Here is a 24,554-nt window from a genome sequence, read left to right as displayed (position 1 = left end):
CACTCGTGCCAAGCGTCGGTTTCAATGTGCAAGGAGCACAAATCTTGGGCTGTGGACAATGTGAAACATGTATTGTTCTCTGATGAGTCCACCTTTACTGTTTTCCCCACATCCAGGAGAGTTATGGTGTGGAGAAGCCCCAAAGAAGCGTACCACCCAGACTGTTGCATGTCCAGAGTGAAGCATGGGGTGGATCAGTGATGATTTGGGCTGCCGTATCATGGCATTCCCTTGGCCCAATACTTGTGCTAGATGAGCAAGTCACTGCCAAGGACTACCGAACCATTCTGGAGGATCATGTGCATCCAGTGGTTCAAACATTGTATCCTGAAGGCGGCACCGTGTATCAGGATGACAATGCACCAACACACACAGCAAGACTGGTGAAAGATTGGTTTGATGAACATGAAAGTGAAATAGAACATTATGGCCTGCACAGTCACCAGATCTAAATATTATTGAGCCACTTTGGGGTGTTTTGGAGGAGCYAGTCAGGAAATGTTTTCCTCCACCAGCATCACAGTGACCTGGCCCCTATCCTGCAAGAATAATGGCTTCAAATCCCTCTGATCACTGTGCAGGTGTCATCCCCAAGATGAATTGATGCTGTATTGGCCGCAAAAGGAGGCCCTACACCATCCTAATAAATTATTGTGGTCTAAAACCAGGTATTTCAGTTTCATTATCCAACCCCTGTATGTTGACAGTATGGATTGAGGTTTATGTTTTGCCCCAATATAACTGAATCAGAAACTGATACATTGATGTCTTGTCACACCACTAACCATACGTGGTTCAGGAATCTAATATAKAGCGTGTACAGACAAACCAGAGAAGGAGTGCTGTATTCTATGACTCATTGTGGTTGATAGGGTTTACTCACAAAATACTCGTCCCTCATTCTTAATCCTGCGGATGGCAGGTCACACGAACAGCTCTGAAAGATGAGAAGAAAGTGTTTCAATTCAGGCCCAGCCCAGTCCTTGTTTTGTTCGTGCCTCATTTGAAATTATTTTAGCTGAAACTTGTGGTGTATATTTAAATCCAGAATATCCTTTCTTCTGGGTTCTTTTACGCAAACTGTTATGAGCTCTTCTTTTAGGGAAGTGGTAAATACAAAAACTCTATCAACAATATCCTGATGATAATGGAGGAAATGAATATTTCCAGTGATGATAAACGTCTGGTGTCAACATCCAAACTCAGCTTTTATTTTTGCAAACGCATTAAGAATTTTCCCTTGGCTACAGACATGATCTGGATTTATTCACTTTATTTGTCATGTACAGTAATGTGTGTCTAWTGTGCTTTATTGTATATGTATTAATGTTAAACATTTGGGTTTTGTAAATAAGACTGATAATTAACGAGTGCCGTTGAAAGTGTTCTTGAGAACATTGTACAGTGGTGGAACAGGAAATGTGGAGCGTCAGATACTGAGAATGTCTCGTCATCGAAGGCCTAAAAGCTAGTCTGAGCTCAGGATGTGGCTTCACTGTATTATGATGCACGCTCGTGCAGCACTCYCAGGGCTTATGGATTGTTACAAGTATTTTGTTATAATTACACCTCAGTATTTCACAGTTTCAGACTCATTTGCATTAAAACCCTTTAGTTTTAGGATGGCTTCTGGATTGTGTGTTGTAAAGAAGTCAGTGTGAGGTAGCTGCTCATTAATGTTTTTGCACATCTGCTATTGATCAAACATTTGGCTAGAGTGGGTTTGTAGAGCGATCTGTGACATGTTTTTCTATGCCCCCCTTGAGAAAAGCATATTGTTAAAACCTGCTGCTGGGTTCAGCTACACTTAAGGGCTCTRGACAGCGAGGAGATAAAAATAGACATACTGGTTTTGGGTGAAGTAAGGAGGGACYCCCGACTGTGTAACAGCCCTGTGAAAAAGCAACAAAAGTGCTGGAGTTTGGTGCTGTTTTTTGTTACCAGCAGACGCCCACTCAGCCTGTTTGAGTCAGAATGAAAAAAAAAAACGGTTCGGTTGAATCGGGCCTCACATTGTTTCATTGTTTACTTTCAGGTCATCATTGGTGCTTGTGTAGCAGCTCTGCAACAAACTAAATCTCTTATCTGATGCTCTTCTGAACTTTTAGTATTTAATATTATTTCCCACACGTTAGTTTGTGCTCTACAGGTCCTTTTATTTCAGAACTACAAACTCCTAACCACTGTGTGTTTGTCCTTTAAAGATGGTCCTGCTGTGCTGACTTCATTCAGGAACTTGCACTCAGGTATGAGCAGATCCGAGGCGTCCCGTCACCCCAGCCCGACCGTCATGTCGTCGCTTCTTCTGTTTTTTTAAAGGGATCCACGATTACTTGTAACATTAGACTTTATTTGATAAACATATATTTTAACTGTAAAATATAGTCTGTAAAAATACTGTAGCCTGTTTAGTAAATATTTAAAAAATATATTGTAATTGTGACGGAGCCTTTTTATTTACACGCAAAGCATTCTGGGTAAACGATGATGTCGACTAGGTCATCAGCGAGGCAGCGAGTGAGCTATATCCACCCTGAAGAGTAATCTTGGACAATATCTGACGATCGGCTCTTTTAAATGAAACCAGAGAGCGTTGACAGAGAGGAGAAGATAGAAATATGGATGGAGGACAACAGAGCTGCTTCATGGAAGAAGAACCTCAGCTTAGCTTGTTAGCTTTAGCATTAGTACAGACGCTACATTGCCTTATATACATATTAGCTATGCGCTAACGCGAAAGCTACACTAATTAATTACATCATAAAATTGTACCCTAATTACCACGTAATTACATGGTAATAAGGTAGGAATTACAGTTTTTTATTACCTTGTAATTACATGGTAATAAGGGCACCGTAAAACAAAGCGTTACCATAAAGTCTAATGTTACAAGTAATCGTGGATCCATTTAAATTTTCATATTGTGCTGGACTCTCCTCAGTAGTTTGGTGCAAATGTTTTGTTGCTGTCAGGTTGGTCTGTTGATGAGATCCAAGTGTCTGCATGAACGTCTGCTCCGTATCAACTTCCATAATTCAGTTCTGCTCATCTGTCCTGCTCCTGGAAGCTTCACGTGTTTATTATGGTCGGATGTGTTGCATGCTACAATATGCTGCAGTGAGGCCTCATGTCTCAAGGAGGATGGGTTGATWTAGTGATTTATGCTGAGAATCTAATAATTTACATTTATTAGATGCATATTTGTCAAATAGACATACAATTTGCTGAACTGCGAGAATAATTTAAATAATGATAAATATATTTCACATTTATGTGGTTTTGCAAACTGACTGGAACAGATTTGTGTGTTTAGGTTTCACAATATTGGCGGGGGAAGTCTTTGGTCACAATTACTCAGCTGATTTTGTTAATTTTTAAAAGAAGATATAGTTCTACCTCGTAAAATAAGMACTACTGTCTATATGAAGTAATGAAGCTTATCTTTAATCTCTATCTATACTTATTGYACCTTTTAGCCTTTTGCTTGCCTGAAGCAACCTGCTATCAGATTCTGTCCTGCTGCTTCTTCTCTTTATGTCCTCACAGCCACTATCAAGATACAAAAAAACTGGGAGTATCCACAGTTCTTACGGAAACACACATTTCTTGTGGCGATGATTCAATCATCTTTGTTTATTCTGATGTATGAGCTGCTGTTCATGAACATAAAGCAAGGATTATTTTATTGCTGGGACAGTAAGCAAGGTTTATTACTTGATTAGAACTTTAATTGCAAGTCTTAACACTGTCATAACAGCAGCAATAACTTGATCATCTCATCAAAATAAAGGTTTAGAATTAAACTTTAACATTAGTAGGCTATATGTGAGGTTTGCATTCATAAAACAACAAACACATTCTTTTGTCTTATTGCATCCAAACCTGATGTTTTATAGAGGCCTTCCTGTGACTGGATAAAAGCGTGGCCACAAGATAATTATTGCAGTCATTTCCCTGCAGAGATTGATGATTGTTTACATGAACAAGTTTGACTTAATTGTTTTATTTTAATATAGGCATGAATGACCTACTTCAGTCACTCTTATATGTTGCAGCTGTAAGACATATGAGGAGTTGTATTTGTCAAAAAAAAACTTTATTTTATTTTTATTGAAGCTCAACACTCAAAACGAGCTCCTCTCACTCCCTGCCTTGGCAGCGAGTTGAGGAAGTTAAAGTTTGTTGCGTTCAGGGACACAGTAAAAAGTCTGTTTACCGACACACACCTTGGGCGTTCAACATCATCTCATAAATACTATGAAAGATGAACCGTTTAAACATACTCTCAATAATAATCAAGTGTGGGGTACCTTTAAATAATTAAAACACAAAAACAACATTCATATATAATCTGACTCTAACAATGTTTGTATCTCTCAAAGCCTCTACARACTCCCTCCGAACTGCCGAAATGGGCTCTCATTGTTTCAGCTGAATGACGAAAATTGGGTCATTTTGTTCAGAGACCTCCACTTTGACACAAGGCCCTGAACTGTTTCTCACCGCACTCAGTCGTTGTCAGACGTTTGTGGGTGTGTTTGTTTATTTGGAAAATGTTCAGATGCTGAACTTTTGCTTCAACCTGCTTTCCAGAAGCCGACTGTGGTATCCAGAAACAGACATTTATAAATTAAGAAAGTAAAACGGACAAAATCTCGTGAATGGAGGTAAAAAAAAGGACATTTTATATGAGGAATCTTTCACCAGAAATGATTAATTCTTCATAAGTAAATTTAAGGTTATCCATTTCTGTGATGAAGGCATGGCTGCAGGTAAAAATGTGTTTTATTCTGCATTTTGAGGCATAAAAGTGTGTTTCGTGGTTCATATGAGTACAAACCTTGCAGTTGCACAACAGGACGGAACACAGGTGTGACTCATTACTCAAGTTTTTTTCTTTAACTGGAAAACAAGAATACAAATGGAATACACAATAATAAACCTGCACTAACCCAAGTAAACCTAGAAAGTTGTATTGTTTAGAATAAGGTCAGTAAGAATTGGTCTGCAAGTAAACAGATAAAAGGGAGACCATTTTATATTTTTTGCTGAAACATTGGTTGTACTTTATATTTTTGCACTTATTTCACAATAATTATTTTAGTATTTATACTCTGGCTGGGAGAAATGCAGTTTTGTCTCTGAGTGGCTGGAATAATCGTAGCAAAGTGCTTAAAGATTAACTCCTGGAAAAAAAACATGCAACAATGAGGCAGTTTGGCAAGAAACAAGAAGTTGACTTGCAGGGGGAGTTAGTCAAAAAATGGAACACAGATAAGGAGGAGATATGGAGCGAAACAAACAGGAAGTAAAACAACCAGAAGCACACAAGGACAGAATAATTTAAAAATAAAACAGGAAGATAATCCAACTAAAACACTAAAAATAAATGCATATCTGCATTCTTAATTCTAATATACAACATATTTTACATTTTGAAAAATAAAATTCCCGGCACCAGGAATTGATAAGTCCTTGCAGTGAATTATCGTTAGTGCTGTTCTGTTTGCCAACACATCAGCAGGAGTAACAAGTGTAAAACAGACAACAAGCAATATGAGAATTTCTGGAGCTGAAAATATTATCTGCTGTACTCGTGTGTGGGCAAACGACATGTTCGTTCACATCTTCTCAGGAAGATGTTAAAGCGAGGAAGACGAAGAGCTGCCTGTCGCTCGTAGTATTTGTTTCAGTGACTCAGCCGGGGTTACATACAGTACACACACTGTGACCGTTACACACACAGAGCTGCAAAACTTAACTGCTGAGCTGTAAATATGACTCCAGAGACTTCATATGTTCAGAGCAGTGGGTTTATTCCTGTTTCTGCTGCAGCTATTTATGCCTGAACGCATTAGGAGAAGATTCACAACCACTGCAGGATTTTTATCATCAGAGCCTCACTTGTAATTTATATATTGGCACACCTCCTCCAATGAGAACACACTGAAGATGGTTCCAGTGATACTTTAATTATTCATATTGGGCGAGACTATCTGACCCTGATACCAGCCCCGCCCCTGTCTGGCCTTTAATGCACCTCTTAGGTGAGGTAAGGAAACAGACAAAGATTCTCAGCAGGATTAGAGATGGACAGATTATACAGTCATCTGATCAGGTAGCTTCATTTTAGAGGGTTTTGTTTAAATAACTGGTCTGAGATGATTAAAGGATCAGCACATATGCTGGTAGGACTGTTGTTTCGCATGACACTAAACTTGTCACAAATAAAATATTCGTGATGATTGGTCCATTTCACATCAGTGAGCTTTTTTGCTTGGATTGTACCAGTGTCAAAAACATGCTTAATAAAACTGAGAGGGTATGTACTTCCTAATACTGACCACCTTACTTTAATGTACTGCTATTTATGAGATTAAAAATATGGATACCAAACGGCTGCATACATTTTCTGAAGATTGGCAATGGTAGCTAAAAGAGTATCCTCAAAACCAACAGTTTAAAGTTTTTTTTAAATGTTCCTGAATTCAGAGGAAAATCCAAGTTGATTTCAATTCAATTCAATTCAAAAATACTTTCTTGATCCCAGAGGGCAATTAGGTAAAATTAGGTATTTGGAAAAAGTTGATAAATTCCCTGTAACTTTGGTGTATTTTTCAAATAAAGCCCAGCTCAGCAGACACTATTTAGGTCTTAGGTTTGTATAAACGTCCAATAGAAAGATTAAAATGGACTCTAATGAAAGCGAGTTGGATTGATGAGGTTTCAGGCCAAAGTGAGACAAAAGAAGCAGCCGAAGTCATGAATGACGTAATGTTTGGTCCATAAACTTGAACTGCAACCAAAGGGATGGTTTCCAAGTTTGAATTTGCGAGTTCCTCAGAACACATGCGTTTGATACTGTAAACTGCCCCCATCAGAGCACTACAGAATAATTAAAGATTTGCTTCAGAGGAACAAAACAATCATTCACTCAAAAAATGTCTATAAATGCAAAGTTCAGGACAGAAAATCTGGTAAAAGCCTGTTTAACTACATCAGGATTAAATGATAAAAACCCTTTGTCTTATTGGTTTCATTGCTTTTTGTTTGTTTGTTTATTTTGTGTTGGCTGCTGTCATGAGAATTTACTCTGACAGAAATTCATTGTTCATCTCAGCCTTTTGAACTTCATCTTTTCCTTTTTCCCCAAACAATCCAACTCCAGCATCCTTCCTCTGTGTGGCAGCTGTTCTTTATCTCCTGCATCCATTCAGTCAAGTCTACTTTTTATCTTGTAAAACATCACCAGTTATTTTGCCTGACATTGAGGAGTTTGTTTTTTGTACATGTTTAATGCTGATAATAAGTTTGCTGTCATGTTTGAGTTTATGAATTCCCTCTCATGTCTCAGAGCGAGATAAAACAAGAGACAGAAACGTTTTAGTTTTGTCGCTCAAACATGTGGTGTGGTTAAATGTGGCACTTTGATTCATCTTGTTGGGAAGCTTTTCACACAGCTGGCAGTCTAACTCACAGGAGAGCAAATCTTAGACTGTAAATAGAAGCAGAAGAAGTTTAAATGGGTTAAAATGTGGATCAGAAAGCTCAGTTTACACAAGTAGAAAGCTTAAAGAATGTTAAGCTGTGGAACATGGATCGGTTAAGATAACGTTGTCAATTGTTGCTGTTTTAAAAGAACTGAAAGTTCCTTGGAAATTATCTACTTATTAGTGTCTGTAGAGGTAACACACTGCTGCTGAACCTTGGCTTCTGTTTGCACAAGCCGGCCTCTGATAGCTGCCTGTGTGGAGTTGGAGTAGGGCCAAACAACTGAGACTGAAAAGGAAGAAGAAAAAAAAATCAGCTGTATGACCAACTCTTCCCACACAGCCTGTGTAAAAATGACAGTGCTGCCATTTGGCCTATTTATGTGTCAGAAATTCCTGTCCTTCAGCCGACTTCATTCCTTTCTAGCTCGTCTCAAGACCCTTGATTGAACTTCCACGACGGCTCTGTTCTGATTGGCTCAGACTGCAGCTCGTGTGCAGCTGGGTTAAAGCTGCAGGAGCCTGAAGACTTTTCTCTTCTTTGTCTGTGTTGAGAGTGAGAGGGAGGTTTAGCCTTGTGGTCCAGCAGAAGGCCACAGATATAAGCTCCGCCCACTCCGCATCTCTATCTGCAGGAAGTGCTGCTTTCCCACCTGATCACATGAGCTCCCTGTGCCATGAAGAGAGGAGGATCTGCTGGAATGTTATGCGTCATTGTGTTAAATATTTGTGTGTGGGTGTGTGTTTGCATATAAATTGTGGGGGGGCAGTGATTTAAACGGGTCTGTGCTGATGCTGCCAAGATTTTTATTGTTGAATGGAAGTTGCCTGAGATGCATGTTGAATATGTCAGACACAGAGTGGATCTAAACGCACATTAATATTCTTTCAGCACTCCGTGCATGGATATAAACAGAGCTTACAGTGATCCAACTAAATTACAAGGTCTGTGGGATGATGAGAGAAGATTATTATTTTTGGAACTCAAGTTTTTTTCTCATCGGCTGCATGGATGCAGACAAACCTTGACAAGTCAAACTATTTCCTGCACAGAATTCATTCATTCACACAGGATGTTGGAACAGTTTTACCCTGATCTTGTCCTGCTGGTTATACTCCAACAGTGTTTTAATATCTGAGGTAATAATACAACACAATATAGGCAGATAAGAAGATTCTCTGTGGCCACAAGTGAAATCTAAAATTAGCCGCAAACCTCAATTATCCACTTTAAAGCTTTGTAAACCCTACACCTTTTAGAATTTGATTTCATGAAAAAGTAGATTCAATAAAATGCACAGGGTGACAAARGTAAAAACATTTAAGACTTTCTAATTATTTATATCCAAACAAATATTGAGACAAAATATGCTGATAATATATCACATAATAAATATTCAGTCCTTAACAGCTGGTTATTTTCATTTAATAGTTACTTTTTATTTTAAAATTATTTTTCTTTTTACCAACACCAAAATGTAACAACTTCCTCATTTCCTGAAAATCTGTTCCTAAGTCTTTGTGTAATGCACAAACAAACCAACCAACCAACAGGAATGAAAACATAACCTTCTTGGTGGACATAATAACAATGTTACATATTTTACTATGAAGCAGTTATTTAATGTATCACAAATTTTCAGTTGTTACTTTAATACGACAAGCAGAAACCCACTTTTTTCTTCTGTATTTTAAACCAATAAGAATTACTAATACTAATTTAAAAACATAAAAATATTGTCTTTCTTAATTTGAATAAAGCTCAATTATCTTTTAAGACAAACAACATCTCAGTTTTGGTTTTTACTTTACTTTCTGCCTCCTTTCTAAATGATGTTTTGTGTTTTTATTTTGTAGATGAGAGCTGCGGAAAAGATGTCAGTTCATCTGAAAGAACTCCGCTACCTGGGCATTCTGAAGTAAGTAATAAATTACCTGTGACCTTTAATTTACCCAGAAACTCTGGAGGACAAGGAGAGCTAAACTAAAAACAGCATAAGAGAATAAAAGTGATAGTTTGGTTTATAAATTGAAAGAAAAAACTGTTTTTATACACAACATATTACTTTTTTTTAACTTTGTTTTAATACTAACAAAACAGTGTTTGTAGTCGGCAATTTCCAGTCCTTTGTTTTTCAGGATACAGTCACTTCCTGTTTCTCTATTGATTGCTTAGCAACACTGCAACGTCAGCTGTTCTTATTCTTGTTGCTAAGTTTGTTCACTAGTGAGTAGCTTCTAATGTAGCCTGTAGCACCCAGGTCTTTGTAAAAAAAAAGAAAAGAAAAAAGTATGTATGTTTCTCTAAATGTCAAATTATGTTTGTTTTGTTTTGTTTTTTTCTAACTCAGAATTGTTGTTCATTAATATGGGTCATTGAGCCGGAAGAGGGTAGAGTGCCTTCTCTGGGTCAGGGGGGTCGCCCTGTCTCAAGTGGAGGAGTTTAAGTATCTGGGGATCTTGTTCACGAATGGGGGAAGAAGGGAGCGGGAGATCGACAGGCGGATTGGCGCAGCGTCTGCTGTAAAGCGGGCGCTGTACCGGTCCATTGTGGTGAAGAGAGAGCTGAGTCAYAAAGCGAAGCTCTCGATTTACCGGTCGATCTACGTTCCTACCCTCATCTATGGTCATGAGCTTTGGGTCATGACCGAAAGAACGAGGTCCCGGATACAAGCGGCCGAAATGGGTTTCCTCCGCAGGGTGGCTGGGCTCTCCCTTAGAGATAGGGTGAGAAGCTCGGTCATCTGGGAGGGACTCAGAGTAGAGCCGCTGCTCCTCCACGTCGAGAGGAGCCAGTTGAGGTGGCTCGGGCATCTGGTAAGGATGCCTCCTGGACGCCTCCCTGGTGAGGTATTCCGGGCACGTCCCACCGGGAGGAGGCCCCGAGGAAGACCCAGGACACGCTGGAGGGACTATGTCTCTCGGCTGGCCTGGGAACGCCTTGGAGTTCCCCCGGAGGAGCTGGAAGAAGTGGCTGGGGAGAGGGAGGTCTGGGCCTCCCTTCTGAAGCTGCTGCCCCCGCGACCCGACCCCGGATAGGCGGAAGAAAATGGATGGATGGATGGATGGATGGATAATATGGGTCAATTAAATGTCAGTTTGATTTATATTGTCCGTCAGTTTTATCTTTTACTTCTGATTTGTGGAGTTTTGCTTTGGTGAAAATGTCAGTCTGACCTCAGTGTTCAAACTGCTGAGTCACAAGACCTCTGAGTCTCAAAGAGCTCCTCTCATGACTCGAGTTGGACAAAACTAATCAGGATCTTCAGTGACTCATCAGCTCGTGAAGTTAGAGTTAAAATCTTCCCAAATGACACGAATGAGAACATTTGAATTTTATGTAATATAACATTTTCAATATGGCTTTAGCTTTTATTACTCTGGCAGTCTTTTATTTTATCTCTAACATCCAGGGTCGGAGCTAGACTTTTTTGCACGGGAGTGGCTAGTGTGTTATCTGGGGGGCTCATATAAATAAACTACCCTGGATTTGAGAATTTAAGATGACCAACACATTTAAATGGATGTAATTCAGCTATTTTAAGACTAATCGAGCCAGAAATTTGTTGTTGTGTAGCCAAGAATGATCACTAGTCCCAATGTAAGCTAACCGCTAATGCTAATTTTACAAAGGGCTATAATTCAGCCATTAAAAACACAGCTGAAAATGTATACAGTAGCCAAGAATAATCGTTAACAAAATCTGAATGTAAATACAAAATCCAAGATGGGCGCCAAAGTCGGAGCTCAACCAGTCTTTTACAAATACTGAGCTGAAATCTGGTAAAGTTTTAGCCAAGTGCAATCCCCGTGTCATTTTTAAATCTCAGTTTTAAGCTTTTAAAGATATTAAGCTGAAATTTAGTGTGGTGGGGGTTGAGAGTGATGCCTAACAGATTCTAAAACCAAATAAAAGAAGTAAGTAAAGTTTTATTTATATAGCGCCTTTCACAGAAATAAATTCACAAGGTGCTGTACAAACAGTTTAGAACATCCATTCAAGAAGACACACAAGACAAAGGGGAACAGGTGTACAGGTCATGTTGCAACAGAGACAGAGACAGTTGCGCTACCTTTAACAATAAATAAATAAAAATTAAAAATAAAAAAATAAAAACCATACAAGGGAAGAACATCATATTATATCAACAATGTGACACACTATGGTGTTTATAAAAAAAAACCTCTGCACAGAGCACATTTATTAGCCAGAGGAGTAAATGAGTTTAGGGGTGTGCGAATCTGAAGCCATGATTGTTGTATGCACTTGTGCAAATATCTGAAAAATTAGCCTGAAGAATCAAGTCCCCAAAACCCGCGCAGCCATAGTCCAGAATATGGATGTTAATTGTTCATTCTGTGTGGCCCTCAGCTTGCTCCAGGAACTAGATCACAGACAGGTCTGGGGGGGGGGCGGGGGGTGGTGGGCAGACCCACAGTCGACATATACATCCAGGAAGAATTTAGTCCACAGCTCAAGGCCATGTAGGGGAGAACCGAATTCTGTAATCGGTTATTTGGGAACAGAAGAGCCAAGCAGACAATAACAATTTTCCATCTGCCTTAATGTCTGCTGGTACTTCTCAATGTGTCAAATCCATTCAGACAAATATTGTGGACAAATTCCGCCGAGCCATGCTATCAGTTTTCTCCAAGATGAATTCCATCTGGCCAGCAAAGTCCAGGGACCACAGCCGGCCCACGGCCCTCAGCAGAACCGCTTGCAGACCGAGTCCCGCTCGCTCAAGGCATCTGAGTGCTGATAGAATGGCAATCCTTCATAATGGTCAGGCAGCCAGGAAATGAACAGTCATCAATGCTGTTTTGTAGAACACCACCAAGCCAATCTGTAGAATCCAGTGATCGGAACCCAAATATATATCCAGAACATTAACAGAACAGAGGTCCCACCTTTGACATGTCCTCCCATGGAAGAAAAAATTGTTCCAAAATTTTATTAAGAGACCAGCTAACCAAATCCATAAAGATAAAAATATCCATAATTTCTCATTTRGGATGAAAACGTAGAGAAGGCTCCGAGCAGCAAAACAGGGAATATAAGGAAGGGCAGGAGAGAGGGAAAAGGTGTCTTACTCATCCAAGAGCAGAACAAAAAAGAATTCAAGATGTCCAACAAAGCTAAATTCAAATGGCTACAATTCAGCTGTTTTGTTATACATATTGAGCTGAAATTTGGTTTGGAGAAGTTTTCCTTTTTATTGAATCAGTGGTTTAGAAATTTTATTATTTCTCTGTTTACACACTGATAGGTTCCCTCTACACTGGATAACACAGCTGCAGACAGATATTTACTTTGTTTTAGCTCTAACTGACCATCTTTTATAGTCAAATGTGATCCCCACCCTCACTTGTCACTCATTTGGGGATGGCACCTGGGGTGGCTAATCAGGTACCAGGGCTGGCACTTGCCACTTTGGCAAACCCCTCTGGCTCCGCCCCTGCTAACATCTCTCCACTCCATCCTGTTTGAACTCTCTTCTCTTTCACACACCCTGTTTTCCTGAACAGTCAACTCAACGTACTTGAAGTTGTGTACCATTGTGACCTCTGCTCCTTGTCGCCTCACTGTTCCTCCAGCCTCCCTCTCATTCACACCTGTACTCTGTCTTATATGCCTGACTTGCATTGGTTTTGTGTAACAACAGTTTGGGATTCTGTGACCCATCATTTCCTGTTTGACCTTGATTTTCCAGTCGTTTAGTTTAACCTTTAAAAATACCTCCTTACAGAAACATTTCATGACAGGCTTTTGGGTCCTTCACTCTCAGTGTGTGAAAGTCTAAATACTCTCGAGTGTAATTAATTTATGGTAACTTGTCAGGTTATTTACTGTGCTTCTCTAACTGAAAGAGACATCCACACAGTGTTAGTTCAACTGGAACAAACAATCTCTCACTCTCTCTCTCTCTCTCTCTTTCTTTCATGGCAGGAATTGACGGATATTTTCATTTTTCATGTAAAAAAACCCTTAAAATTATTCAGAAACAGATCTGAAATAGTGTAAAGAAAATACTTATGTTTAGGGATTTTGACATATAATTTTCTGACCAATGCTGCTCTGAGCATTCGATAGTTATTTTCTTCTGCTTTGTTATTTTTCTATGAATTTCAACAAACCGCGCTGACAACAGCTTTGCTGCAGACTCTGGTTTTGTGTTTTTCCATTTCTGTCAGTGTGTTTCAAAGAGACACTTAATTGAAAATAAGCCATGTTTTTCGAGTGATCATTTAAATAGGGTAAGATTTTGTGAAGAAAAATAATTGATCTACCTTTTTTTTTTCAAATTGACAAATTCAAATATTGAATTATTTTTAATTTTTGCTACATATTAGCCCAGGTTAGCAAAGTGWGTTGATACTTGTCTTCATCATTTGAGTAGCTTTGTTTACAAAACAAATGCCCATGTGATTTTTAAATGTGATTCATTTCCTGGCTTTCCAAGACACATCAAGTTGATTTGATGTTGCAGTTTGGTGAGATGAGCCTTATGTTTTATCTTTTCTGCTGCTTTTACYCTGGATTTTGTAATATTTTTATTGTTTGTAAGATACAGGATGCTTCCCACAAAAAAACAGAATGTGAAACTTTTCTCAAGAATTTCACCAAAATATCTTCAACATTTAGGAAGTTATGAGCAAAAATAAAAAAATGAGGCAAAATGGTCACATTTGAATGAACCCTGGCAGAAATCATGAGCTTGATTACACCAAAACAAACATCCAGAACATCCTTAAAACTTGAGATAACCACATGATTTTAGTGTTATTTTGTAGGGTTTTAATGTTCTTTTTGAATCTACTGTCAGATTTGATATTGGTGTGATGTAACATTTTTTCCTATTAAGTTTGTTGTGTAAATAAGTTAATGTATTGATGAATAGAAGGCRAATAGCTTGAATAAATCAATTTTCATCATCATTAAAGTTCAAAACAACTCAGTTATCTTAAAAATCTGTCAAGAACTTTTAAACCACCTTCTGTTCCGCAGAACTTTGTAAAATTTGAGACCAAGAAATACTCTCATTATTATGATGCTATAAATATACACTAAATTAGATTTTCAGAGTCAAAAAGAAGCGAATAGTTAAACATTTAACAAAAGCAAACAAACTCTCTTAATTGTTCCATGACAAGAGTTACTGATGCCACACCCTGTGACCTCATCAGCTGCAGCTCCAGATCATTTTCATTTTATGTATTTCATTCATTAAAACTATTTACAGCTGAATAAAAAAGTAAATCATGTCGTGAATAAAAAAAAAGGTGCAGAGTGATGTAAAAATCGTATCATATCTGCCCCTTATTTTCAAAAAATTACTTCAGCAAACAAACTCAAGCTTGAGCGATCTCCAAATAAAAACAAAACAAAACAATAAATCAAAAACAACATCAGATATCTAGTGTCCAGAACAGTGTTTGTTTTCTTACCCGCTGCCTCTCTGGGATTTTTAAATGTCTCTCAGTTTTGCCCAGATTCACTCATGATTGGTTGGAAACTTCCACAGAACTCAAGTATTGTGCGTCATCTTTCTAGTCCCTGTGTCATCAGGTTGTCGCAGAATGGTTCCTACTCTCTTACTTCCAAGCTTGACTTGTGCAGTGTGTATATTGAGTCAAATCTGATTAAATGGGTTGAATTTCTCCAGACAGTTGTTTTGATTCTATGAGGGAAAAAGAAAAGTTCTGTTCTATGATTCTTTTAAATTTTAATTTATTATTTTTATTTATTTATTTATTTATTTCAGACAGATAAGCTCCAGCCGAACAGAGACACTGTGTTCTTCAGGGACGGAGTGCGGAGGATAGACTTTGTTTTGTCTTACGTGGATGATAAAGATGAACGGAAACAGGTAAGAGCTGACAAACAGGATGTTGTTTGTTTTATGATTATTCAGCATTTGTGCAGTTCTGCCAGTGATGCCGCTCTTACACAATCTGAGGAATTACTGTAAAAAGGAAGTGAGATTTTGTTCATTTTTTTAAAGTGTAATATTTGTGATCAACAATTAAGTGTAGCAATCTAGATTAAAAATATATACTTAGTGTTAAACTGAATAATAATATTCATAAGTTTGACACTATTTAATAATGCAGAAAAAAGTGAACAACAGGAAATAAATGGTTTCTAATAGTAAAACTTTGATTTTATTCATTTTTAACAAACAGTGAGCAGTTTGTCATTCAGTAGATCCTTAATTATTTGGGATTATTATAAACATCTGGTTGATTTACAAGATTTTTTTTATCTCAAATCATTAGACGCAGCATTTTATGTCTTTAATCAAGACACTTTAGAGTTAATATGTTTATTTAGATACTTAAAGTATATAGTTTTGGTAGTTTTAGTGGCGCTCTGTGAACAGAGAGAGATTCTGGCCACAGTTGAAGATGGGAATAAACATTTTAAAAACTCTTAAAGTGCTTTTAATTCCCCCAAAAATCAAAACAATAAATAGATAGCAGTATATTAGCATAATGCTCTTCAGTGTTGAGTTCACTGCTTGTTTTTTTGCCCCCAAGTGGTCAAATGTGTATGTTGTTTCTTTTTTATAATTAAATAGGTTTTTTTTTTAATAAATTGAAGTGATTAATATGTTCAGTCACTGTACTCTAATTCTGAAATGTTCAGGCAAAAAAGATGTCAAATAGTTGATTGTCTGCAAATTGTTTTTGCAGAATCAAGTTGATTCCTGAAGGTCTGAATATTATTATAAAACTGAAAGAAACACAATCTTATTTTCAAAGTCCTGTATTTGTTTGATTCTGTTTGAGCCTTCAGGCATGTTTCAGATCAGAAGGCAGAGACTGTTGGTCTGTGTGGCTCAGATGTTTGTGGTTTTTGTCCTCAGGAAAGGAGGAGGGAATTTGAGGCCAACCTAGAGAAAGCAGGTCTGGAGCTGGAGACAGAAGACAAATCGGTGAGAGATCTGACTGTAGCTCGCTGCTGCCATCTAGTGGACAGTTTGCAGAGGCGCATCATATTCTACAAAATTACTGGTGTGTCCAATCCTGATGCTGGACGGCGGCTGTCCTGCATGTTTTAGTTGTTTTCCTGCTCTTCAGCAGGTTTTAATTTTCTGCAGCAGCCTGTCCATCACACATCTGTTCAAGTCAGGCGTGTTAAAGCAGAGAAACAGCTAAAACGAGCAGGATAGCTGCCGTCGAGGACCAGACTTGGACATCGCTCTCTTAAAAGAATGACGTCAAGATTTTTTTATTATGATTTCTATCAGGATGCCAAAGACCAAAAGACTTATTTCTTGAAGATCCATGCTCCGTGGGACGTTCTCACCACCTACGCTGACGTCCTYAAGGTTAAAGTTCCCTTCAGAGAGAGCGACATCCCTCACGGTCGAGAGGCCCCGCTCTACTGGATCCCYCATCCCTTCGGCCTGCCGGACAACATCATGCGCCCAGAGCGGGATTATTTCACCTACCCCTTCGAAAAAAACAAGGAGGACTTCTTCCTCATCAGGGACAAAGAAACTTTCTTTCCTCCGTCAACAAGAAACAGGATTGTAAATATAAAAGATTGATTGGAACGTTTCTGTAGATGTTCCTGTTATTTGATTTTTTTTTTTCTGTAGCAGTCTGAAGTGTAAATGTAAAACGCAAAATAATCAAATTTTATTCTTGTTCRGAGGTGTTCTACATCCTGGCTCGATGTCCGTACTACAAGGAAGGTCAGAAAGAAAGAGAGAAAACGGGAATCAAGCGATTACTCAGCAATGGGACGTACACGGCTGCCTTCCCTCTCCATGATGTACGTCACGGTTGGTTTGAGACGAAAACCACTTTTTCTGATACTGTTAAGGTTTTTGGATAGTTCCTGGTGCGGCTTGTTGTGACAACAAATCATAGATTTAGGTGTTGCCTTCGTCTTTCTGTCAGTCACATTTTGATCATCAGTAACATCCTGACACCTACTGTATATAGTTGGTCACTTTTAGAAATGTAAGAYAAACAAAATGCTGATTCAACAATGTGGTAAGACTTCAGTGTTCGTTTCGCTTGTTTGCAGTGTCGATACTGGAAAAAAGCAAAAAACGGCAAGTGTGAAAGCGAGCGCTTCAGCCTGTACAGCCACTGGGCGAGGTTCCTCTGCTTCTACAAACAGCAGCCTCTCAATCTCATCCGGTAAACTAACAGCCTCTTTTATCTGGTTTCCCGCACATCGTTTGTTCTCACGCTCGCGCGTCTGTCTGGTTTTTCTGCAGGAAGTATTACGGAGAGAAGATTGGGATCTACTTTGCCTGGCTGGGCTTCTACACGGAGATGCTTTTCTTCGCAGCCGTCATGGGTGTCATATGTTTCACGTATGGAGTGCTGAGCTACGATGACAACATATCAAGGTTGGCAGCGTCTGGAATGTCGAAAATTTACAATTTATATTTACAACCAAGGGAAATAACATCAAAAGTTGAAAAAAATGGACTTCTTAAAACTCCAAAATCCAAGATTATTTTCTGCTGTTTTAGGTGCTGTTGTTCTTGAGATGTGTGTTAATTTAAAATCTAGCATCAATTGTTTTACTTGAAACGTTTGAGATTAAGATTTTAGAAGATGAGGTCATATGCTGCAGGGTTACAGTCTGGTCTATAGAAGGTTCCTGTTAACCCTAATGTGGGTTTCAAAGTAAAATGAAAAAGAAAAAAAATARGAACCTTTAGCTTGTTGTCATAACTCACATTTGGATAAAAATATATTTAGGATGGCTCAGTAAATCTTCATTGTTTTACTTGCATTAAAACACATAAGTAGAGAAAATTAATTATACTTCAGTGTCATTTTAACAAACACACAAAAAAAAGAAACTATCATTAAAGATGGGCTGAGGGTCAGAACCTGTTTATCATCTTGCTCATGTTTTATTGTAACAAACTAACTTGTTTAAGAAAAGGAAATGATCTAAAACAGAAAAAAAGCACAAATTCTAAAATGACACACGTTATTGCTAAAACACTCAAAAATGTTACATATAAATTCAAATCCATTTTTAAACAACGCTCTATGGACATTGTTAGGACCTTTACATGATTTTGGGACTACAGATGAAAATTAGCCTTAGGCTAAATCTGGTGCAATGCATCAAATTATGTTTTAATTGCACATTGTCCCAAATAAATAAATCATTCATTCATTCATTTTAAATCAAAGAACACATATATTTTTAAATAAATTTACAGTTCAGAAATAAAAGTCAGGATTCTATGCAGACCAGTCAAGTCGTTCCAACAAATATGTAGTGAAAGTTTCGACATAATGACCAAGCTGTAGCTCCAACTTTATTCTTCCCACAACAATAATGTTTAAATAACAGTTTTTTAATGATAATAATTTTAAAAACGTCCTGTTTTTCTCTTCAGTAAAGAAATATGCGACGCTACGATTGGAGGCAGTATATTGATGTGTCCACTCTGTGACAGGAAGTGCCCTTTTTGGAAACTCAACTCCACGTGCCTCTCATCCTGGGTGATTATTTTAATTTCTTGTTATTTACACACAATTATTATTATTATTTATGATGAACTGACCTATTAAACCCATTTACAACTCATCGTCCAGGAATAAAGCTATGAAAGATACGACATTCATCTACAAAAAGAGAAAATAAAGTGAAGATAGCTACGATGTGTTCTAATTTTGAGGAAAATGCTTATATTTAATATGAATTCTACAACAAAGTATAGAATCTTACAGCTGATTTGGTTATTTAGCAACACACCGTATATCCAGAACCCTGCAGAGTCAGCAGTTTTCTCTTCCTGTTAATGTTCCACGTTCTCTCTCTTCCAGCAATCCCATCTGTTTGATAACGAAGGAACCGTGTTCTTTGCCATATTTATGGGGATTTGGGGTGAGTGTCGCATTCAGTGAACAGATTTTCACAGTTAAACCTTTTCACACTAAAGATTTCACCTCTATCCAAACCGCTTGAGCCCAGAAAAAAACCTGCCAGAACTCTTACGTTGTTAAATCCCAGCTGTTTGGGACAAATTACCTTCAACATCAAACATGGTTTCCAGGAATTAAAAGCTCTCACAAACAAATCTGAAAGAAAAATTAATGAGTTCTTGTTTCTGAACCTTTTCTGGCAGTGACTCTGTTTCTGGAGTTCTGGAAGCGACGTCAGGCCCGACTCGAGTACGAGTGGGATTTGGTGGACTTTGAGGAGGAGCAGCAACAACTGCAGATCCGGCCGGAGTTTGAGATCAACTGCACCAACAGACGGCTGAACAGGATCACACAGGTGCTCCGCAAACGGCTTCACAAACATCTTATTTACCAAAAACTCTGGATTTGTCAACGGTTATATAAAAACAAGTACAACAACAACAAKAAAAAAAAAAACCTTGAACCTAATTTTTTTCTGTCCTTAGGAAATGGAGCCTTATCTTCCAGTCCACTCCAGGTGTGCTCGCTACTGCCTGTCTGGAGCCACCGTTCTGTTCTGGGTAACTATGAATATAAAAATATAATTTATCTTCTTCACCTTTATCTGTCTACTTTTATATTGCCCACCGTCAATCAATTTTACAGATATTCACCTAAAATCTGGTGTAAGAGTAGCTGAAACTGATCTTAAACACATTTTTTGAGCACTAACGAATTATGGATTTTTTTATTTATTTGCATTTCCCATCAACTCTGTGGAGTTAGATTGGGTGCAGGATGATAACAAATGGTAAAAGGGTGGGATCATCTCCAGCTAACTTTTAGCCTAATTTAGGACGGCTGCTACAGCTAAATGATCTTGGCAACCACAAAAAAAATTTTTTTTTTATTAAATCTTTGTTCATTTATTAAAAAAAATATAAATAAATATATAAATGAAATGAAAGGAAGCTGTGGGAAGGAAAACATCTTAATGTCTGCACCTTTTCTTTCTAAAATAAATTAAAATAATAATCAAATTTAATAAAAAATGATTAGAACTCAMTCAGTTTAGCAGAGATTGAGATAAAGTATCAAACCAAACCAAATTGTGATTTTTCTGTATCGTTGCACCTCTGTTAATTACCATAATGAATCATGTCTTTTAACTTCCCCAAATCTATCCAACCAATTATGGCTTGCCTAAACCATGCCCACACCCAAGAAACTCCCATTTAGTGACTGCAGGGACTCCCTTCTCTTTGTTATTCTAAAAGTTTGACATAAAAGGTGGCATGCTGTTTACAAATCTCTTTAATGAAACGTGATGTTTTGGCTCTCTGCAGGTTTCTCTGATTGTGGCTTGTATCATCGGTGTGATAGCGTACAGGCTGGCCGTGTACGCAGCTTTCGCGAGCGTCATCAAAGACCCGATGAGGAAGATCCAGCTGGTTGGCAGGTTCATCACTCCGCAGCTGGCCACCTCCGTCACCGCTTCCTGCATTAACTTCGTCATCATTATGATCCTGAACTTCTTCTACGAGAAGGTGGCCGTCTGGATCACCGATCTGGGTAAAAGATGCTCCGCATCCGTCCAAAACCAGAACCAGAACTTCTGTTGAGCGTTACACTGAGGACACCTGCTCGGTTTGCTTCCTGCAGAAATTCCCAAAACTCACCTGGAGTACGAGAACAGGTTGACGATGAAGATGTTCCTGTTCCAGTTTGTAAACTACTACTCGTCCTGCTTCTACGTGGCCTTCTTTAAAGGCAAGTTTGTGGGGAATCCAGGAGATTATTCGTATATGTTCGGCAGATGGAGCAAACTGAGGAATGAGGAGGTGAGTTGTTTTTTTTTTTTGTTTTTTGATCTGTGTAACTTCCTCTTCGGGGGTGATTTAAAGTGAAATAAATGTGTCTTCCTGTGTCAGTGTGATCCCGGCGGCTGTCTGATAGAGCTTACCACCCAGCTGCTCATCGTCATGGTTGGAAAACAGCTGTGGGGAAACATTCAGGAAGCTCTGCTGCCGTGAGTTTCCAAAATATCAACTATTCAGAAATATAAACTATCTGGTTCAGCTGAATTGTCACATAAAATAAAAGTCAGTAAGCCACAAAACATGCTCTTTGTTGTTGTTCTGGTAAACAGAAAGTAAAATAAAAGCCCTTGTTAGAAATACATAGTGAATACKTCAGAGTGTCTCATGGTATCGTAGCATGAAGATGAAAATAGTTTTGATATTTGAATCTACAGAGCTCGTTGTGTACGGAGCCTGTTAGGGGATATGGGAAGAAAAAAAAACACAAAAACAGATCCTGACTTACTTTTACAAGATCTTGCTAAGGTTTTAGCAGTAAGTCAGGATCCTGAGAAACTTTTGCAGTATCCTGAGAAACTTTTGCAGTATCCTGAGAAACTTTTGCAGGATCCTGAGAAATGTTTGCAGGATCCTGTGAAACTTTTACAGGATCCTGTGAAACTTTTACAGGATCCTGTGAAACTTTTGTAGGATCGTGAGAAACTTTTGCAGGATCCTTAGAAACTTTTGCAGGATCCTTAGAAACTTTTGTAGGATCCTGTGAAACTTTTGCAGGATCCTTAGAAACTTTTGTAGGATCATGAGACACCTTTGCAGGATCCTAAGAAACCTTTTGCAGGATCTTGCAAAAGTAAGTCAGGATAATTGTACATTATTTTTCCCTATAATAAAGAGCTCATCTTATGGAGGTAGATGTTGGTTGGTGGCAGAACAACCTGACCACCCATCCAAACCACCTGTGTTTTACTCTGTGTGAACTTTACTTTGAAAAGTCATGTTTAGATTCAACTTTAAGMTGCTGTTTTGTTGCTGTTTAACACAAACTTCTTGGGTCAACATAGGAAAGCACAAAATGCTTTTGAAATACTGTGCATCAATTTAAAATTAGTTCTGAGGAACAATAAAATTGTAATGCCTGTTCTGTTTTCATTTGTTTTGTGAGAGTTTGTTTAATTTGATGCAACACTTCTGGTTTGAGAATTAAAGGGGACATATCATGCAAAATTCTCTTTTTTAGTTATTAAATACATTTTGTTGTTTACTTGGAGTCTCTAGAGTGCAGAAAAGTTGAATTTATTCCCTCACAATGCTTCGTAGATACTTTACATTCTGTTTGGATCATATCTTTCAACCTGTTTTCTTTATTTTCTGTGACATTTCTGAACTATACCTCAGAAAAGGGGAGGGGCTTAGTGTAACAATAAGGAGGATTTCCGACTAAAGCYTTGCAGTTCCACTTTATAAAGACCCAAAATGAAGGATTTAAATGTGAAAAAGAAGGATTTAAAAGCTTGAAATGTCTCCTTTAAAGCTGTTTAAATTTTTGCATTTATAAGATGATTATATTTGTTTTTTCATGACTGTGTGCATATGCAGTATTGTGCTGTTTACTCCCAATAAATCAAACCTGTCTTGTCAAATCAGTATTAATTTTAGCTTAAACAAACTTTTGTTTCTTTCTAGTCTGATGCGTAACTGGTGGAGCAGCAGAAAGGGCCGTCACAATCCTGACAACCATTCCAGCCGCTGGGAGCAGGACTACGTTCTGGTGAACTTCAGCCAGCTGGGTCTGTTCTACGAGTACCTGGAGATGGGTGAGGCGCTCTCTGTTCAGGACGTTCTGAGTTCCGACCCGCGCGGCTCCACAGACCCATCAGTTGTTCTGCGTTCTCTGTTCCAGTCATCCAGTTTGGCTTCATCACTCTGTTTGTGGCCTCCTTCCCCCTGGCCCCCCTCCTGGCCCTGTTCAACAACATCCTGGAGATCAGGGTGGACGCCTGGAAGTTCACCACCCAGTTCAGGCGACCGATGGCGTCCAAGGCTCGGAACATTGGAGCGTGGCAGGAGATCCTCAACGCAGTGGCCATTTTGTCTGTCGTTACCAATGTGAGTCTTTTATGCAGTAAATGAATGATTTATACTCGTTAAAACTTGTCTCAAACGTCGTCTAGTCCAGCGTTCTGCTCGTTATTACACGTCAAGATATTTTTTATTGTTTTAACAACAAACCTTTTTCTTTTTTTGTGTGTTTTTCTTGTTGTTTCAGTCTTTTATCATGGCGTTTACCTCAGACATGATTCCTCGTTTGGTTTACCTTTACGCCTACAGTAAAAAGAACAACATGGAGGGCTACATCAACAACAGTCTGTCAGTGTACAACATTTCACAGATCCCCTTACAAAACATGCCTGAGGACGACTGGTACGATAACACCACCACCACCTGCAGGTATTACAGCTGAAACTGCTCTTTGTTCATTTAGGTCAGTTTTAGTTTCTAATTTTTCTATAGCTTCAGAGTTCCTCTAATCCTGAGGTGGGTAGATTAGCCCAAAATTGCATTCAACATATTTTTACTCAAGTAAAAGTAAAAAGTATCCATCCAAGAAATGACTCCAGTAAGAAAAAAAAAGCTACACAGGTACTGAGTAACTGATCAACGTTTTAATATTTAAAAATGACATCATCAGATGGACCAAAATATAAAGCTAGGTGGAACTTTTGGTATTTTAAAGATCAAAATGAAAAGGATTCATATACTGTAAATAACATTATTACAAAATAACAAATTCAAGAAAAGGAAAAACTTTTCTACGGAGCCCGTGAGGGGACGTGGGGGATTTTTTTTTTCCTTTTGCGTTCCCACGCAAAAGTTTTTTATTAGTGTTGTGCCTACTGGTTTATTAACAAACTCACATGTTCACCGTTAGCGAGTTAGCCTACTGCTTTAATTCAGCTTCAGAATGAATATATCACACAGCCATGCAAGTTTGATATTTTAACACAGTGCAGCCACGCAACATCAATGTCAATGTCACGAACTTGTGGCGACACATCCTGTTTTGGTAACTGGATATTTCAAAATAAAGGTCCGATTTAATTCAGTTAATACAAAACTAATTTTTGTGTGGGAACGCAAAACAATATTGTGAGGGAATGCAAACGTTTGCGAGGTATCMCAATAGTATTGCGTGGGAATGCAAAGTAAAAAAAAAATCTCCCCATGTCCCCTCGCGGGCTCCGTACTTTTCCAATTCAGTTTCTTTCAAAATAAAATTTATCCATCCATCCATCCATCCATTTTCTTCCGCCTATCCGGGGTCGGGTCGCGGGGGCAGCAGCTTCAGAAG

The 24,554-nt window shown here is 38.5% G+C and overlaps 1 protein-coding gene across 2 annotated transcripts in view; it reads left to right on the top strand.

Annotated features, from left to right (window-relative positions):
* Positions 1-24,554, top strand: part of LOC106535625 (anoctamin-5) — a 35,381-nt gene that overhangs the window by 6,845 nt on the left and 3,982 nt on the right. Inside the window, exons 2-19 of one of the 2 annotated variants that reach the window (XM_014032675.1) lie at positions 2,205-2,246; positions 9,348-9,409; positions 15,257-15,361; positions 16,361-16,429; positions 16,745-17,029; positions 17,155-17,274; positions 17,533-17,648; positions 17,729-17,863; positions 18,878-18,983; positions 19,308-19,368; positions 19,610-19,761; positions 19,892-19,966; positions 20,732-20,957; positions 21,048-21,226; positions 21,317-21,414; positions 22,889-23,019; positions 23,106-23,311; positions 23,472-23,653. In XM_014032675.1, coding sequence (XP_013888129.1) covers positions 2,205-2,246; positions 9,348-9,409; positions 15,257-15,361; positions 16,361-16,429; positions 16,745-17,029; positions 17,155-17,274; positions 17,533-17,648; positions 17,729-17,863; positions 18,878-18,983; positions 19,308-19,368; positions 19,610-19,761; positions 19,892-19,966; positions 20,732-20,957; positions 21,048-21,226; positions 21,317-21,414; positions 22,889-23,019; positions 23,106-23,311; positions 23,472-23,653 — 2,350 coding nt within the window. The remainder of the gene's footprint in view (positions 1-2,204; positions 2,247-9,347; positions 9,410-15,256; positions 15,362-16,360; positions 16,430-16,744; positions 17,030-17,154; positions 17,275-17,532; positions 17,649-17,728; positions 17,864-18,877; positions 18,984-19,307; positions 19,369-19,609; positions 19,762-19,891; positions 19,967-20,731; positions 20,958-21,047; positions 21,227-21,316; positions 21,415-22,888; positions 23,020-23,105; positions 23,312-23,471; positions 23,654-24,554) is intronic. The other variant, XM_014032676.1, reaches the window with a different exon arrangement.

The sequence above is a fragment of the Austrofundulus limnaeus genome, unplaced genomic scaffold, assembly GCF_001266775.1.
Source record: "Austrofundulus limnaeus strain Quisiro unplaced genomic scaffold, Austrofundulus_limnaeus-1.0 Scaffold1510, whole genome shotgun sequence".
NCBI classification, from domain to species: Eukaryota; Metazoa; Chordata; class Actinopteri; order Cyprinodontiformes; family Rivulidae; genus Austrofundulus; species Austrofundulus limnaeus.
This window is presented reverse-complemented; position numbering and strand designations above follow the sequence as displayed.